Here is an 18,727-nt window from a genome sequence, read left to right on the forward strand (position 1 = left end):
CTTGTTCACCAGTTTTGTTTTAGGTCAAATAATTTTCATAGGTGAGCTATAGGGAAACTTGAATTTGTATTGTCCTATAGGGATTTGAGGTGGTGATAAGACAGTGTAAGAAGTACAGAAATTTATTTTGAGGACATGCTAAAACACATCAATAGTTTTTTATTTAAATAGAAAAATCAAAACTTTGAAGTTGTACTTAAAAAATCATCATTCATAGAATTAAAACATTTTACAGATTCTAAATTCTCTCGTGAAACATCACTAGTATTTCTGCCAGTATCATATAATTATTTTAAAGATTTTACCACTGACTTCCATGTCATATGTTAGACATGATTGGCAATATTACAATGGGACCTCTGAAAATTAAGTGTAGGTGAGTCCCTGTTTAAGTAGTTATGTTTTGGTTCTAATATACAATAGGGGACTCAAGCAAGCAACTTGATTACTTCACATTTTCTAAAAATAATGGTTCTCACTTTCTACAAAGTCATATCATATTTCACATCAGAAAAGCAAGAAGCTGAGAAACCTCCCTACCCACCCCTCCCACCTTTTTTTTTTTTAAAGTTTTCAATAGTGGGTAGATTTAATTGAAACAGGGAGGAAGGATGGGAAAAGAGTCATCCTGCTCAGTCCCACTTTTCAAATTCATTAGTGTGCCGAAGAAAAAATAGAACGAACATTTTGTTCTTTTAAGTCCCAACTTGAAATAGGATTGCTCAAAGTGTCCAAAACAACAAAAAAAACCTAAGGTAAACCAAAGACTATGTGCTAAAATTTCCTATTTAAAAAAAAAATCCTGCACTGAAGGAATATAGTATAAATTTACATTACCAACCTTTAAAAGTTAGCATGTAAAAAGTATTCTAGCTCAAACCACGGCCTCTCTGAAGTATTCTGCAGAAATTCACAGATCAAAAACAAATATAGGGGCCTCAACGGCACTGATTGTATTAAAAAAGGAAAGTGGCTTAGCTATGTGGGTGGGTAAGAGGAAGCAAAATTTCAGGGATTTAGTTTATCTTTAAATGATCATACAGTTTTTTTTAAAGAGCTGAGCACAGTTTATGTAGAAATAAATACTAGTACACGCTAGAAGAGAAGGTTTAATAATTGATAAAAATGTACAAAAATATTCAAATCAGAAATGCTTTAGAATGTGTACCACGAAGTCAATACTTCTCAGTGAATAGGGAAGATAAAAGACTTCCTCAATGAAAAAAGCAAGAGAAAGATCGAATTAAAAAAAAAAAGAGACAATTGCTAAAGAAAATGTTTAAGTCAACATTGATTTTTGTTTTAGACAATGATATTGCAACTATCACTTAGTTTGGTGGCACATTCTTTAGTAGGTCCTTAAGGCAATATATTTAAACTAATCTACAATTTGACTTGATGTTAATGTTTAAAACATCACCTCAAAATAATGCCCTCACAATAGCCTTTTAAAATGTATTCAGATGTTTCATAAAAAATAATGGTGGCTTTATTATAGCAGTGTTCACAGGCACCGCTGTAGTTAAGGGTCTACCATGTTTCCATTAAGAACACCTATTTCTGGGTTCACCATGAAAGATCAGATTAGCTCCAACCAGTTGGGTAGTGCACAAAAAAAGTAGTTTATCAGTTGCTGGTGCTTTTTTGGTACAACTAAATATCAAAAAAACTTTCATTTTCAAAATCCAACTTCCATAAAGTTAATCAAATCATCTTAATGACTTAGACTTTAGAACAAAGTAGAGACGTCTGCAGTTATTAGTAAATTGCCACCTTTAATCCATCCTGCAGTGCCCTATGAAAGGGTCACAGAAAAACAGTTATGACCATATGAAAATATGATTCTTGATACAGAATCAAAAGTTAATTTCAGTTTCCTTTGCTTTTATAAAGTCCACAATAACAATACTTAAATGCACTTTTTTTCCTGTGATATAATTAAAACCCAGTGTTATTTCAATTGAACATAAAATAGAGTCCTTGGTCTGAATTAGACTTTAAATCATACTGTAAACATATATTTGGTATAATTTATTGATCATCATCCAGTTGCTCCAAAAGGGTCCTTCTGCGCTTTTCCAATTCCCCTTCACTCAGTTCACTGCCAGAAGTATCCCAGTTACCCTGGAAAAACATTGAACACAATTACATTTCATGTTAGTACTCAAAAGGTAAGGCTGCGTAGTAAGGAACTTTTGGCGGGCAGGGGACAATCCAAATCTACATCACCATAGTTTAATGACTTACTACTTCTTTCCCCAAAGCCTACCAGTGGGTTGCGTTAAGTATATACCTTGGTTATATTGGGAGAGATCCTGAATTTAGAATGAGGTTTTTAGTAAACATTAACATATAAATCGGGGACAATGATATATACCAGTTTCTTAAGAAACATACTCTTTTCATTTAATGGAAGCCAGGTGTTCATCTCCTAAGCACTGTATTTCTTGCTAATTTTGCAGATTCTAAGTTGTCCTATGAGTGCTTTATATTAGAAAAAAGTATGCTTAGTACAAACATTCAAGATTTATGAGCAGCACAGTTTTTAGGGTGAAGAAAAAATTCAAACAAAAACAGTAATGCATTATTTGTGAGAAACAATCTTTGAAAAGTGTATGATATAGTTCACCTATCCTCTTTCCCTTCGGGAATTTCATTTAAACCTAATATAAGAAAGAAGGAAGCATTGAGCTGTTCGTAGGTATAGAGGACATACTCATTTTCCACCAAGGATGTGCACCAGACTCAGCAGTATGGCATTTAACGCCCCCCCCCCCCCGCCCCCTGCAACTCTACCAGAACACACAGAGGGCGGGCCAGGGCTTCTCTGCCTGGTATAAACTCTCCACTGGTAATTCCAAGGCACAGTCCTTGCTAAGCTCACAGCATTTGTGGGAGGAATGGCAAGGCCAAGAAGATCTGTGCTATTGTACTGTCATTCACACGTGTTTACACACACACATATGGGAAAATAAGGACTAATCACATAATTTGATATTAAAATATTAACTTTTGGTTACAGTCCCATCCTATCCATTTGCCCTTACCTCTCCTCCCACTGATTATTCCCAACAGTTACTGGAATGTTACGCTTTTGAAACCAGACTTAGTAACAAATACAACCGTGAATGTCTGGAGAAGAACCCTGATTTGAGTCTCTCAAATTTTATATTCCGGCCCTGACTGGCATAGCTCAGTGGATTGAGCATGGGCCTGCGAACTACACGATCGCAGTTCGATTCCCAGTCAGGGCACATGCCTGGGTTGCAGGCCAGTTCCCAGCAGGGGATGCACGAGAGGCAACCATACATTGGTATTTCTCTCCTTCCCTTCCCCTCTTAAGATAAATAAATAAAATCTTTTAAAAAATGTTCTATTCCTTAAAAAATAAGGTAGGAAATGTGCACTAGCACTTCTTAGTGAGAATGTACAACGCAGAAGACTGTATCCTCCTTTCTTAGTGAGTCAAAATAATAGCTACGGAGTGTGCTATGTTAGTTTTTTAAAGAATTTAGGATACTCCAATTGGGTTATTTATGGATGCACACATTAGAAAAGTATTTTGTAGTTAACTGAATTTCCATTGTTTTCTTTAATGGTAGTAGATCTGAAAAAAAGTCTTTTCTTTAAACACCACCATAGTTTTAATTATAGTCTCCATTTCTATATTATAAAAATTCTACTTACAGAAGAATCCTTTCCAGTCTTTTTCTTAGGTGATTTGTGTTTTGATTCAGATCTTTGTCTAGTTCTGTCTTTCTCACTTTCCCGGTCTTTGTCTTTTTTATCCTTCTCTCGCTCAGCATCTGACTCTGGAGAATCCTGTGTAAATAAAAAAAAAGTTCGCAATTGACAAAGACAAATGCCCATATAGGTAGGATTTAGGAAAAGCCACAAATAACAAAGAACGTATTCACAGTGGTGAAATTTAAAGTGTTAAGCTCAAAGATTCTGACAATTCCAAGATTCAAGGGGGCAGTGGCCCATTCCTACAGAAAGGATGACATTCTGGTAAGAGTAACACACACCTACTAAAAGAGCTTCACTAAGTTACGGATGAAGGCACATTTCCACAAACCCAATAAAAGATTACTTATTATGAACATAAGATGCTGTGATCAGCTCAATCACATAATAGGTTGATTGCTGTATAATAAAATTCCTCAAATTTGCTACTGAGTACCAGAAGGTATTCCAAATGTAATGTCAGTGCCCAAACAAGCGGTCCTTCATTAGGTATGCATAAGTTCAAGTCAGCAGCATGAAAAAAAATCTCCTTCAGCAGGTCTGAGGTAACATCCACGACCTTACATTTTGAACAAGACTTCAAGGTGTACCTAAGGTAAACTGGTTCTCAAGAACAGCTATGAACACATACATAAAACATAAAGACTTGTGTTTTCTTCTAAGATTACTTAAAAAAAACAGAGTGAGAATGTTAATATTGTGGGCATATATATTTTTTCCCCAAAGCTCACCAAGATTTTTATGGACGATTAAGACAAAGATCAGCTGTAAAGCTCTTGGATTCAGGTGTCCATGTACACACTGTGCTGGACCGCACAGTACTAGACAGAAAACGGTCTACTGCCCCCAGAAGAGTTGAAGGCAAAAGCATTGTATAAAAATTAAAAACCTGCTTACAGATTTGTGTCTCCTCTTCTTGCTTTTTTTCTTATGTTTTTTTGACTTCTTGTAACTTCTCTCTAAGCAGCATGAAAAGGAAAAGTGTCAGAATTTGAGGACATCCAAGTGTCAATGATTTGAATCACGTTAAAAGATACACTTACCAGACTCAGCACTAGAAGAATGTTCTGAAGCAGAACGAGACTCTGATCGTTGTCTTTTTTTCTTTGTATGGCTGTCGTCATCATCTGAATCTGACCCCTAAACAACACACATAATTTTAGTCATAATGATGCTAATAAATGTTTCAATACACTCAGAGTGCCATCCAATAAACTTCCTTACAGATCGAGAGCGGGAACGTTTCCTGTGGTGTTTTTTGGATTTCTTAGAATGTTTCTTGTTCTTTGAATGATGATGTTGACATTCATGCTATAGGAGCAAAGAAAGAAAATACTCAGAAGTTTACATTTACTTTAGAGAGCAGATCATAAATAAGTAAGTTTTAAAAGCTATACAAATAAGTTCTTAGAGTAAAATCCCATTTTGCATATTTAGGATGTACTCCTTTGAAACTGTGTAAGGAATTATAATCACTTAAAATGTTTTCTTCTGAGCCTTAACCATCATTTAGATATCTAAATACAACAATGTAAAAATATTAATAAAGTACTTTTTGTAGGAATGAGAAGGATGTGGGTTAGTAGGGATAACTGATACACTCCAGGAAGGTGTAGTTTACAGAAAAGTTACACTGCTTTCAAAAACAATTAAATACCATTGCATTCAGAGATGTTTTTTCTCACAGCTCCACACCAAGATAAAGAACTGTCTCAGTCAGGACTGTCCTTTAACTAATAAATGAAGGTTGGTTTCAGAATGAATATATAATCTACTGTTTCTTTTCACACAACGAGCATTCCCTTCTGAGTCAAACTTAAGACATCCATCTATAGGCACTCTAACCCCACATGAAATCAGAAAAAGTGCTCTCTCTGGATTTTAATTCTTACTAATAAAACAATTATCCAGCTAGCAGGAATGAAAACATGCTGCAGGAAAAAGTCCTTGCCCCCAACAGATCTATAGCTTTGAAAATAAATTTTGCTTCAGTTTACAACTAGTGGAAATAGAAAATCTGGCTTAGGAGGGACTCTCATTTTATGTGACTGCTAATTTTTCCTTTTCTACCTCTAGGCCCAGAATATTGGGTTCCCAAACCCAATAGGTTCAGCCTTTCCCTATGCTACCATCTCTATCTCCATTTATGACCTCACCACTTTACCCCCAGCACAGATCATGAACAAACTTTGATGGAAGATTCTTGAATTAGGGGAAAATGAATCTTGTTAAAATGATGATTCTTATACAGGAATTCTGCTGATGGGGTCTGAGGCTTTGCATTCGTCAGTTACTACAGACAATGCTAGTCGAAAACACTTTGAGTAGGAAAGATCTAGAGGCAGCTGGGAAACTAATACAGAGTACATGTGCGTATATTAACAGAGCAAAACTTGTCAACATTGATATTCATTAAGAACAATAATAAATACAATGAAACACTCAAGTCAATGTAAGTGACCTGCTATGCCCAATATCTATGCAACACTATAATAAATATGTGCCAGTTTTCAGATTGTAAAGTATCAGTTTATCTATCGGTTTAGCATGTTTGTTAAAAGTATTGACTCTGGAGTCAAAAAGCCTGTGTTGGAATCCCTTCCTATAAATCTCTTTGCCTCCGTTTACTCATCTTCATAGCATTGTTCTCAGGATTGCATTCATATGTGTAATATTTGTCTAACAATTAAGCAGCGCCTGGCCCACACATGCATCAAATATTTACTATATACAAGTGCCTATCTGAAATCAACAAAATACCCTTATTCAGCTAATAAAGTAATTTGCAATTTTATCATTATTATAACAAAACTTATTTCACTATTTCTCAGATCGCCCCTGAAATACATCTATGTAGTATATTTTAAATGTACAAGTAGAATCTTGTAAAGCAGATAGAAATCAGTTTTTAAGTTTTCTTTAGGTTTACTGGTCAGTTGATACAGCTGCTAAGTTGAATTTCTAAAACAATGTAAAAATATGAAACACGTGAATAGTCTCCACAATCTTTATATCCCATTGCAAGTTTTATTTGTTTCACTTACAAGCAGTTTCTATTTAAAAGGAAAAAATACCTTAAGTATCCCAGGTAACTACATTTGCATAAAAGCAGTGTCATTTAAGTAGCATACTTTTGTTCTGAATTCCTTAATTTTTATGATTTGTATTTCAGACAGTAATGAGAATACTAAAATTACCTCAAGTACATGCATAAAGTCTTTAAATATTCGTTTTCTTTCAGACTCTAGAGTTATGTCCTCAAATGCTGGCTCTTTTACAAATCTCTCCCGGATCTGAAAAAATTCAGATATGCAATAAATATATTAATGGCAAGAATATATGACTAAAAAAGTGAAAAACGTGACAGCTTATTCCCCTCAAGGTCTATTATATTACTTTCTTTACTCTGAAATCCACAGTATTTTTAACAAATATTTCTAAATGTAGAGTCATAGCTGACTTTATACTTTTAATCCAGTCTTAATGTATCTAATATGCTGTACAAATAACTTCAGCTTATTTTTGTGGCTACAAAATGAAAGGAACTGAAAGGGATATTATTTTCAATTGTAAAGAAAACAATTCATTAGGAAAAATTTTCAAATATACATACGTCTTCCCAGACAGCATCCAACTCTATTGGAGGAGTAGCTTGTTTCAACATACTCTTAAATGCAGACTCTTTTCGTTTCATCTTTCGAGCCTCCTCTTTTTCTCTTTCACGTTCACGGGCTTCTGCCTTTTCTAGTAACTTTTAGAAGATCAGTTAATCAGTTACAATAATTTTTTTAGTTGAAACAATTCATTGTTACTATTAAGATTTTATTTTTAGAGCCAGGGTAAGGAAGCGAGAAAGGTAGAGAAACATCAACTGGTTGTCTCCCACACATGCCCTGACAGGGGACCAAACCTGCAACCCAGGCGTGTACACTAAGAATCAAACTGGTGATCTCTCACTTTGTGGGACATACTCAACCAACTGAACTACACCAGCCAGGGCTCATTACTTTTAGGTATTCTCCATTATTTATAAGTTAAGATGCAATTTACAACGGCAATTAATTTGAGCAAAGAAAGGTTAACATCAGCCCATCATCTAAATATATTATTTTCTTTTACCTTACCCTGAAAGAGGTCTACTACCGTATGAAATCCTGCTCATATTCCCTTATTCCAGTATCTTACAACCGAAGTACTTTTGGCTGAATACTTAAGAACTGTACTATTGTTCATGACAGTAAAGACAACTTACACTATTAAAAGCCAACTTAATATTTCCAGCATCTAATGTGGTTGATCTTTTAGTTGAACTGATTACTGCCACAAAGTCTTCAAAAGTAGTATTTACTTCAACTACAAATCCTTTATCCTAAAAAAAAAGAACCAAAAATATTGTTAATAACACATATCAAAAGAACACAAAATTTTTTAAATGTACCACAGATTAACAGTGTACAATTTACCTTTAGAATGTCTTTTATTATCTTCTTCTCATCATGATAACGTGCTTTAAGATCCTCAACATAAAACTTGAAAAGGTCAAGTGCAGTTGATCCTAATGAAAAAACTAAAGAAGTCAAAAGCTAGCTCTAACTAAAGAGCTGCAATTATTTTTTTGTTTATAAAACAAAATAAAGTGCCCCTCCCTCCCATTTTCCAACACAACCTCCTGGCTCATTCCATCTACTATCATAACTATTAAGTTAGGAAAGAAAAGAATCTCACCCGGCTGACCAAGCATATTAGTGAATCTAATGTCAGAACTAATTGTTGGATACAATTCCATCCAAGATGACATAGAATGCAGTTGTCCATGTTCATGCAGTTCATCTAAAAATATCTGGAAAATTAAGGACCATTAACAATAATAAGAAATAACAACAAACCCCATACTATTCAAGTCATCTCTAAGGACATTAGAAAAATACCAGTGTACCATGAACACAGACATTAAAAATGCAGCAATATTTAAAATTCTTCTACCAATGCTATCATCTCCAATATGTATAAAATGCAAACATTAAGGTGGTTCCTTGATAAAGTAAAATCTGCTTTTAGGCAAAAAAAAAAAAAAAAAAAAAAGTGTTTTGTACTTCAAAGAAAAGGACCTTTGAAAAGCTATTACATTAACTTTCCAGGCTCCGGTTTACTGTAGTGTAAGACAGAACATCACTTCCAGTTTCAAAAAAGATACAATGGTAAAAGTAAACTAAAAATACTGAATATTATCTATTTCAATTGATGATGCTAAAGAATGTGTATACATGACTCATAAAATATACTTGTCTTTAACATGGTGCCTGATATGTTCTAGGTGTTTTTATTTTTTATTTAATTTTCTTGACAAATGTGGACCTCTTAAGAGGAAGACACATAATTTTACCAAAGTAATATATACACAGAATTTTGGGGAATGAGGACTTGAACCTGTTATCTGATTTCAAAACCTATTCTTTCCATATTACTATTACAAAGTTCTAAATCTCTGCATGCTTATTATTTCAATTTCCCTTCTTTATTCTTTTACACTACTTATAGATTATCAGGGCAACATATTAGGACTTCAGTACTTCATAATTTCCACATTTCCTGGCCTCCCAAACCCTTAGGGAATTTAATCCTACAAACAAATATTCCTAAAGAACAATAACCCCAATTTTGCTCCTAAAATTCCTAACCCTGCAATGTTCAATATGGTAGCCACTGGTTAAATGTAGCTTTTAAGTACATGAAATGTGGCTAGCTGGAACTCAGATGTGTAATCAGTGTTTGTAGCACACAAAGATTTTGAAGATTATCCCAAAATATCCATTTAAAAAATACTGAATGCATGTTAAAATGATAATATTTGGGACATATTGGGCAAAATAAAAAATTAGTAAAATTAATTAATTGAAAATTAACAAGAAATTAAAATCAGTTATGTGGTGGACAAAATTTATTGTATAGCACTGTCATGAGTAACAACTGGACATCTGTAACTCCACTTCTCTTCAAACAAGAATAAGCATGTCCATACAGTCTTACACTTCCAATATTTTTTCTCCAGTTTATTACCTATCCTTTTGTTCCCATCCTTCCTACAACGTAAATGGAATCCATATATTAAACCAACCCCTGTTGTGTGATCACAACTTTCTTCACTTGTTCCCTCTTCTGATTGCCTAAAATAGCTTAGAAATCATCTTCAATGATGCTCTCTAGGGTCTTAGAATCCACCTCACTCTATTATACCTGCTCTGCTAGTATCTGTTTCACTTTCAGGATGCTAAGATCTGAAGAGTCATAAAATTTTGATATTGAGTCCATTTCAGAAGTGAATCCCTAACCTGAGGGGAAATTACAATCACCTGAAAAAATTTTTTTACATTCTGATTTAAAACTGGGTATTTGTAATTTTACTTTTTAAAGTAAATGACTTTATGACTTTGACATGAATTCAGGTTTAAAACCATTATGCTAAAACTGTATGGTTCTACTGCTTTTATTTACTAACCCCATCTTGGAGTATGCAGCAGGAGCCAGTACTTTACGGCAGAGAAGGCAAGTTGCTTCAATGATGTCCGAGCCTGACATTTAGAAGGGAGGCTCCCAAACCTTGGCATTCACTGCCTCAGAGTCAATTTAATATATTTCCCCCCTCATTTCCTTCCTTCTGTCTCCTTGTGTGTTGTTCATAATATACCTGTTAACATATATATGCTTGAATTCCAAACCTTCTAAGATTTTGTTTTATGAGAGAGAACTCTATCACTCAATTTTCTTCATTCTCTCGACTGATTTATCTTACTCAAGAAAAGCCATTCTCTTTCCCTGGCTGGTGTAGCTCAGTGGATTGAGCGCAGGCCTGCGAACCAGAGGATCCCAGTTTGATTCCCAGTCAGGGCACATGCCTGGGTTGCAGGCTGGTTCCCTGCAGGCCAACTCCCAGCAGGGGATGCATGAAAGGCAACCATACATTGATGTTTCTCTCCCTCTCCTTCCCTTCTAAAAAGATAAATAAATAAATAAATAAATAAAATCTTTAAAAAAAAAAAAAGAAAAGCCATTCTCTTAACACTGAACTTATTTGAACTTCCCCATCAAATGTCTTCAAGAAAGGTCTGATTTTACTTCTATTTACCTTTACCCTTTAATGTTCCCTACCATACGAACAATTACGAAACACCTTAAATGCTACACCTATAAATATTCTTTTGGTCTTATTTCAAATTCTTAACATTTGCTACCTTTGGTGGGTTCCTCTACCTCAGCAGTTTCTCAAAGAAGAAAGATGGGTGAAAATCAGACTGTGGGACCCCACCCCCAGAATGAGATTCAGTAGGTCTGGTGTGGAGGTTGAGAATATCCATTTCTGTAACTCCCCACTCCACAGGTGACTCTGATGCTATTTTATCTGCCAAGCTTTGAAGACCACCGCTCTATCTTAAAGCTCCACCTTGGCTTCTGAGACAATATGCATCCCCCTGGTTCTCCTTTAAAGTCCCCAATCACTCCTTTCCACTCTTGATAGAAATTCAAAACGCAGTTTTAAGACTTTAAAAAAATCATATATTCCTAGTCATAGATGTCACAAATATTTGTTCTTATCTGACTGGCAAATGAATACTCAATAAAATGACAGACACCATCATAACCATTATTAACGACAATGTTCTTTTCATCCCTGATCAGTTTTCTAACTTATTTTACTGAACTTTCTAAATATATCTTTTGACAGGTAATATGACACAGGAAATTTACCGAGCTGAATACCTGAAGCAAAACCAATATAACATGCTAACACCAGTTACATCAAAACAGTAATCAGAGTCCAAGCCAGATATTTACCAGTCTGATTTAAAGCCATATTTTAGGCTTACCTAGAAGACCCATGTGGCCCTTACGTTAGGGTTTCTTCTACACATTCTCCAGTCCCAGTACTGACACGATATATTGTACTTGTCTGTGTGACACAGATTTCCTTATTTTTTTATTATTTTCTCATACTGGTCTCATTTTAAACTACTGCAAAACATCTTTAATAACAGACATTAGCTCAATCACTGGTTGCAGAAGAGTATTAACCAGCCTTCTGAAAGTCTGTTTTCCCCTTCTTCCTGCTTATTAAATCTAGGTTCTCTCCCTTTCTTTCAGCTGGTTACGGCCATGTGAATAAACTCTCAGCCTTAGTATTAAGGAGTAGAAATTCTGTACCATTAGATTTTAAAAGAAATGCCCTTTTAATTTACTTGGCAAGTTCTATACGGATGGAAAAGCGGAGTGGTAGTGATGGCGAGGAAAGAGACAAAGCTCGTCCCAGACTCTCACATCACAGATTCAGCAGCCTCACGTACCTGAGGGGGGACTAAACCCAACACCGAGATTTTTTTCTTATCTGACTGATAACACTCTTGTCAAGGTATTTTGGGGTGTGGGTGCTATTAGGGGTATGTATATATGTGTGTGAAGAGTAATATTTTTATAATAGCTGTCTAAAGTATTTTCCACAATATATTTAATAATCAATGCTTTAAAAAGCAGTGGCATCCTATAAAGTGGAAATTTAAGTTCTAGAGCTTTAGATGTGAAACTGAGGTGATATTGCATTGCTTTACCAAGTGGAAGTGGAAATCTGGCCTGGAAACCCCAGGAAGGCTTGCAGACACCTCACCATAGCGGCCAGCACCACCACAGGAAAGACGCAGAGACCAATACTGTTTGGCCTGGACTGTGTTTCCACTTCTAAAGGGATAAAGTGTTTTGTTTTGTTTTTTAATAAGAAGCCATACTCAAAAAATTTTTGAGATATGAATGTGATTTCTAATTATATCAGATGTTAGTGTTTTAAAGCTGTAAAAAAGCTTAAAATTTCTACTTTGAGCCCTGGCTGGTGTAGCTCAGTGGAATGAGTGCCAGCCTTGGAACCAGAGTTGCCAATTCAATTCCCAATCAGGGCACATGTCTGGGTTGTGGGCCAGGTCCCCCAGTAGGGGGCATGCAAGAGGCAACGGCTGTGATATTTAAGATGGTCAGTGACCTTGGGCGTGGTGGTCCAAGTTTTTCAAAGAGTATGCTAGATGATTGTCATGAAAGTACCAAGTTTTGAGAACCACCATCTTAGGGTATAGCAATGTGCCCTACCCTAAACCAACTAGCTGTTATTTTAAGAAATAAACTTGTTTAAGCTACTGTAACTTAGCATTTATCCTAATACACTGTTTAATGGAAGAGACTCTGTAATTAAGAGTGTGTAGATTCAAGTTTTGTTTCCACTATTCAGTAGCTGAATTTGAGCAAGTCACTTCCCCTCTCCCTGATCATTTCCTTATCTAAGTAGACATAACAAAAATATTACCTACTCTTATAATACAAGGCTGTCATAAAAATCAAGAGATTTAAATTTAGGATGTATAAGTAGTAAATAATCAATTAATGCTAACTGCTATCATTATAATTCACTGGTCCATGATACTCTCCATTACTGAGTGAATAAAAAGTGGTACTTGGAGGTGAAAAAGAAACATTAGCCCATATAACAGACATGTGCTTCAACTCTTTCTTATGTGTAACATTTTAGAATTATGTCCCACCCCCCAACCTATACCATAAGCATTCCCTACAATTCTCTAGAGCCTAAAAACCAACTAATACTAATGACTCATCACGCATATTTTGTTTTCAGCCTTCCCTCATCCCATTTCTCTTACCCAAGTAAAACCTCATCTATCAATCTGCTCTTTAAATACCAAATCTGCTATAGTCTTCTATATTCCCCTGGATTAAAATGGCTGCTTTTCCTCAGTGAGGTCATAACTAATTGTAGAACTTAAATGTGTATGAATACTTCACAAAGTCCACATCAGTGATCTGGGATCAGGTGCTTTAAAGTTGTTTACAGCATTGTTGAAGTTCATTAACCATATTATAAAATTAAGCTAGAAAAGAAAATTTTAAATACCTGAAAAGATTCTCTATTTTTACGCTGCCGTCTCCGTTCTCTCAGCAAACTCTTCTGTTTTTCTTCTTCTTCTTCCTTTTCTAAAGCCCGGATATGCTCTTCAAAGCAAATTAATGCATCTTCTTTATCCATGTCTAAAGTTTTTTTCAGTTAAAAAATTAAAATGTCATTTAATTATTTGTATTAATTCCCTATAAATGTCAAACTCACCTTTCCAAAATACTTATATTTAAACTCAAATATGACTCATAATTATCTAAATGGGAAAAATTTAAGAAAATTTAAAAAAAAAAACCTCACCAAAAGAAACTTTGCACCTGAGAATGAAACAAAGACACTGCACATGATACAACTAGTGAAAATAAATTATGATGATAAAATTTGTCAGTAATATCAGAATTACCCAAGGAGCTTTGCAAAGTGTAAAGTTCTAGGCCCTGTCCCAAACTTCCTGAAGCAGGGTATTCAGAGAGGTAATCAAGAAAAATGCAATTTAAACAACAACTAGATAGTTAAAAAAAAGAGAATTTGGAGAAGCTTAATGGAATATAATGCTAATACATTCTACGCATTTTGCAAATCTCTAAAGCCATTATCTCAAGATGACAGCATGAATAAAATGTGGCAATTTGGTTCTTACCAAGTCACACAGACAATTTCAAATTTAACCAATGATAAACATATTTCAAAGATTATCTGATAAAGCTAACTTCACACTTCTGGAAAAATAGTTTGTCACAGATCACAAAACAATTAGAAGTACCCAATTTCGTCAGCCCTGGCTGATGTGGCTCAGTGGACTGAATGTCGGCCTGTGAACCACAGGGTTGCTGGTTGGATTCCCAGTCAGGACACGCGCCTGGGTTGTGGGCCAAGTGAGTCCCCAGCACGGGGTGCTCAAGTGGCAACCACATATCGATGTTTCCTTCCCTCTTTTTCTCCTTCCCTTCCCCTCTCAAAAACTAAATAAATAAAATCTTTTAAAAAAAAGAAACAAAACACTTTTTCAGAAATGAATGAACAGTTGTATAAAATTTAGTTGTCTCATAAAAAATGTGAGATTCCCTTGCTGTTTGACAACGTGTTAAAAACTGTTTCTCCATTTAATTATTATGCTTACTCTGTAATTCCTCATCTTCCGCAAAAGTTGGATTATCCATGAGATACTGCTGGGCTTCTGACCAAGTAGTAGAGTATGTTACGTTAGCCATGTTGTCAAGTATGTTTTTTAAGGCTTCCCAATTTCTTTTTCGCAACTGCTTTGCTTGTTCCTAAATCAGAAGTATAAATACATGTTTTGAAGTGCAAAGAAATACTTGAACTGCAATTAGGAAAGGTTTCTTTGTATTTTAACTGATGACCAAATTTTAAATGTTACCCATTTACTTTGAATGTCAACATTATTTACCTTTCCAGTGCTCTAGCCTAATTTCTTGGCTTGGTACCTACCTTTAATTTTTTCACCTCTCTTCTAAAGCCAGAATCTGGAAAACAAAATGTCTCTTCCTAAAACTATGCACTGTAGGCATGGTCTAAAATACTAAAGTTACTGCAAACAAATCATACAATGAATAAATGCTAAGATCTTCACTTGCAGGTAAATAAAATGTCTGTTAATAATACATATCTGTAAGTCTCCTTAAGAATAGATAATACAAAATTTAGTGCGTATAATTGTTATGAGGTACTTTAAAATACTACCCTGTAAGTACATTTTAGTGGAAACCATTATATAGTATTGCCCTTCTTACAAAAGAATTGTAAACAAAAGCAGTGTTTAGCAAAAACACTATCTTATCTCTCAAAGCAGGCACAAAACAGCCAACTAAAGACAATTCAAGCAATAGATAAACCTGTACTTACTACGTCCACTTCAGTACTTATAGGAGCTGTTCAATTTTAAACCTAACTTCTAATAAACAGATCTGCTGCAACATATAAACTGGATAAACAAGCAACAAAAATGAACATGTTATAAAATAACTATGAATCAGAATGAAGAAACACCTTGTTCTAGCTATAAATACCAGTAAGAATGAATTATACCTTTTCTTTCTTTGAAAGAAAGAATAAAACATCTTCATAGATTTCAAGCCGGTCACGTTCCGATATTGCATTCCAGACTTCCATCTCACCAAACATTTGCTCTGCTTTTCTATGTTAAAACAATTAAATGTTACACTATATAATAAAAATTAATCTTAAACCATTTTAATTTTGTAGAAAATTTAAAACTACCATATGAACACACTCTTTTCCATTCTAAATCTATGACTGTATTATTCAGGAAAACTTTTGAATTAAGAACAAGAATAAAATAGCTCAGGCTTCCTTTATTCTTTAGGGTACAGGGGTTAATTCTAACTGAGCAATGTTTTATAGTCAAGACTATCCCTAATTCTTAGAGTAGCTAGAGTGACTCTCAAACTGCCCATGAAACTAAATTATACACTTCAAAAAGTTGTCAGAAATTCAGTTAACACATAAAATAAATATTTAAAGAAATAAAGTTTTTCACTAAGGCTCTACTGGAAGAGTGATAAAAATAAGAAAGCACACTCGGAAAAGGAACTTGATAACTTACTGTATATGTTAACATTGAATTACCCACAGTTTTAAACAACAAAGTACTCTAAAATCAGGAATGCTATGTAAATACAGATTTTCAAAATGCTATGTTTAATGAAAATACACTATTTTCATCACAAATACCAAAAATTTCAATTCTTAAGTACAGAGTAGCTCTAATCCCTAATTAATACTCAGTAAGTCTTTAAGTTAAATTCTACATTGAACTACTGATTTATCATGTACCCAATAAAACTGCTGTTTATAGTCATCTAGTTTTATTTAATGAGCATCTACTTCGGAACACTTACTGCGCACATGTCAAAAAGCTAACAGAAACAGCTCAGTAAACATATATCATGCACCATTAAAAATCTTACTTGTATCTGGTTGTGGATGTCATTTTCTCATGATTTTCTAGAAAACGCTGAAAGGATTCCTTAGCTTCTTTGTACTTTGATCTTGCTTCTTCTTTTTCTTCTTTCTCTGTCTGAACTTTATAGGCATTAAAGGCCTGCTTTTTTTCACTCAACTTTGCTAAAGCACTAAATAGAAAAATGCCACATAAGCATAAATGAAGGGAAGACAATCGAATACTGATGCTTTGAAAAGTAATATAACTGATTTTATTCACAAGAAAATTTACATAAGACATTAAAGGTATGAAATAATTACAAAAAATAATTTTTAACTTCAAAATTTTGAATTTTAATTTCATTTGTAGTAGGGCAGAACACTCAAACTGTATGACAAAGCCTTTTTTGGTTCATATCGTAAAACAATCCTATTCTCAGTATATAAAATAATAAAAGACAATGGGAGTAAAAAGTTATACTGTTTTATATAATTCTGAATTTGCTTGGCTTGCTATATTCAAAGTGAAAAGTAAATGTAAAACAACTAATTACCTGTATCGTGGATCATTTATGATCATTTTCATAGCTTGCTCCCATGAAGCATTAGATGGTACCCGCTGAAAACCATTTAATGAAAAATTAAAACACAAAAGTCATATAATAGGTAACAAAGTATAATACTCTCTGAAGCATCAAACATTTTCCTTTGCAGTTTATAAAAAGGTCTAAAAAATAATTTCTTACTGAAGCAAGGCAAATATGAGTAACAATATACCTATAGACTAAAAAGAAAACTTAAACTGAAATATAAACAGAGCATGAATACTTTTAAGACTACTGATGAAAAGATAAACATGTTTTATAAATTAAAAAATCTTACATTAAACATAGAGGTCAAATATATTTTATACTTTGGCACACAATAGGTATTTTTTTTGTTAAAGTCAGCTTCATAAAAATATTCTTCAAAAAAGGAAAAATTTACTTCATTTTCAGTTATAACAGTTTATGAAATTAACATTTTCAATAAAGACATCACAGTACTGATTGCAATAGAGAGTAACTTCATTTATTAGATAAATATTTTATGTCACATAAAAATCTGTAATATAAATACCTTTTCTTTCAATAATTCTTTAAATGCTTGCTTTGCCTCTTCCTTTGTATTCCAAGTATATGTTTTTTTTGCTGGTTGGCTTTCTTCCTCTTCTTTTTTGGGAGTAAAACTAGAGAGAAATTTAAATATGTTATTTATAATTTAAATAAACATTTCTTTCATTTAGAAAAATTTAACTATTTGATGTTGAGCTAAAATTTGACAATGTTAGATTAAATTTTCCTATATGAATCCTACTTACTTACCCGAACATATATAATTTTTTTTCCTGAAACATTTAGTTATTAAGGCCCTGCACAAAGACCAAAATAAAAATTTAATTACACTAAAACCCCGATTCCACCACTTCACAACTTAATACTTTTAAATGGCTTACAAACCACTTAGTGCCTTTTAGTTTAGTGCCGTTAACAACTGAGAATTTGGGCAAGCATGGATAAATATAAAAAAGAAAGATCAATCTAAATCAGGGCAGGCAAATGCTGACCCGTGGGCCAAACCTAACCTGTGGCCCGTTTCTGTGAATACAACTTTACTATGACACAGCCACAAAGTTTACATGTTGTTTATGGCTGACTGGATGCGGTCACAGCACAATGTGAGTCACTGTGACAGACTTTAGGATCTATAAAACCCAGAGTATTTTACTCTGACAGTTTGGGGATCTTTATGAAAAGTTGTATATGCTTATATTTTTTCTTATATACAAACAGAAAAGTCCAGGGGGAAAAAACTAGGTAGAATGCTTACAGAAAGATAATGGAAAACATACTAACAAAATATATATTCACTCTAAGTACTTGAAAAAAAAACAGGAACTAATTGTTAAAATTATGAAAAACAAATTATGGTGGAAGCATACAGTACGTATAAGAACATTAAAAGAATTATTCTAACAAGCCTAAATATCTATGAGTAGAAGAGCACTTAAAACTTATTTATGTATGCTATTAAATAATATGCCATTAGTCAACATAATGTGGAAGGTGTCATATATAT

General features: G+C 34.0%; 1 protein-coding gene across 9 annotated transcripts in view; it reads right to left on the bottom strand.

Annotated features, from left to right (window-relative positions):
- Positions 1-554: 554 nt before the first annotated feature.
- The window catches only part of PRPF40A (pre-mRNA processing factor 40A), a 53,468-nt gene continuing 35,295 nt past the window's right edge, over positions 555-18,727 (bottom strand). For 5 of the 9 annotated variants that reach the window (XM_037027844.1, XM_037027843.1, XM_037027841.1 and 2 more), the window contains 16 exons: positions 17,729-17,837; positions 17,164-17,228; positions 16,636-16,800; positions 15,734-15,842; positions 14,808-14,958; positions 13,688-13,821; positions 8,473-8,587; positions 8,211-8,302; positions 8,000-8,116; positions 7,361-7,498; positions 6,945-7,040; positions 4,972-5,058; positions 4,791-4,887; positions 4,645-4,706; positions 3,688-3,822; positions 555-2,124 (listed from right to left, as the gene is read on the bottom strand). In XM_037027844.1, coding sequence (XP_036883739.1) covers positions 2,032-2,124; positions 3,688-3,822; positions 4,645-4,706; positions 4,791-4,887; positions 4,972-5,058; positions 6,945-7,040; positions 7,361-7,498; positions 8,000-8,116; positions 8,211-8,302; positions 8,473-8,587; positions 13,688-13,821; positions 14,808-14,958; positions 15,734-15,842; positions 16,636-16,800; positions 17,164-17,228; positions 17,729-17,837 — 1,765 coding nt within the window. In that variant the 3' untranslated portion in view covers positions 555-2,031. Of the gene's footprint in view, positions 2,125-3,687; positions 3,823-4,644; positions 4,707-4,790; positions 4,888-4,971; positions 5,059-6,944; positions 7,041-7,360; positions 7,499-7,999; positions 8,117-8,210; positions 8,315-8,472; positions 8,588-13,687; positions 13,822-14,807; positions 14,959-15,733; positions 15,843-16,635; positions 16,801-17,163; positions 17,229-17,728; positions 17,838-18,727 lie in introns of all 9 variants that reach the window. The other 4 variants (XM_037027842.1, XM_037027840.1, XM_037027838.1 and 1 more) reach the window with 1 other exon arrangement.

Source organism: Sturnira hondurensis, unplaced genomic scaffold, assembly GCF_014824575.4.
Source record: "Sturnira hondurensis isolate 20B ecotype Veracruz unplaced genomic scaffold, ASM1482457v3 Scaffold0019428, whole genome shotgun sequence".
NCBI lineage: Eukaryota > Metazoa > Chordata > Mammalia > Chiroptera > Phyllostomidae > Sturnira > Sturnira hondurensis.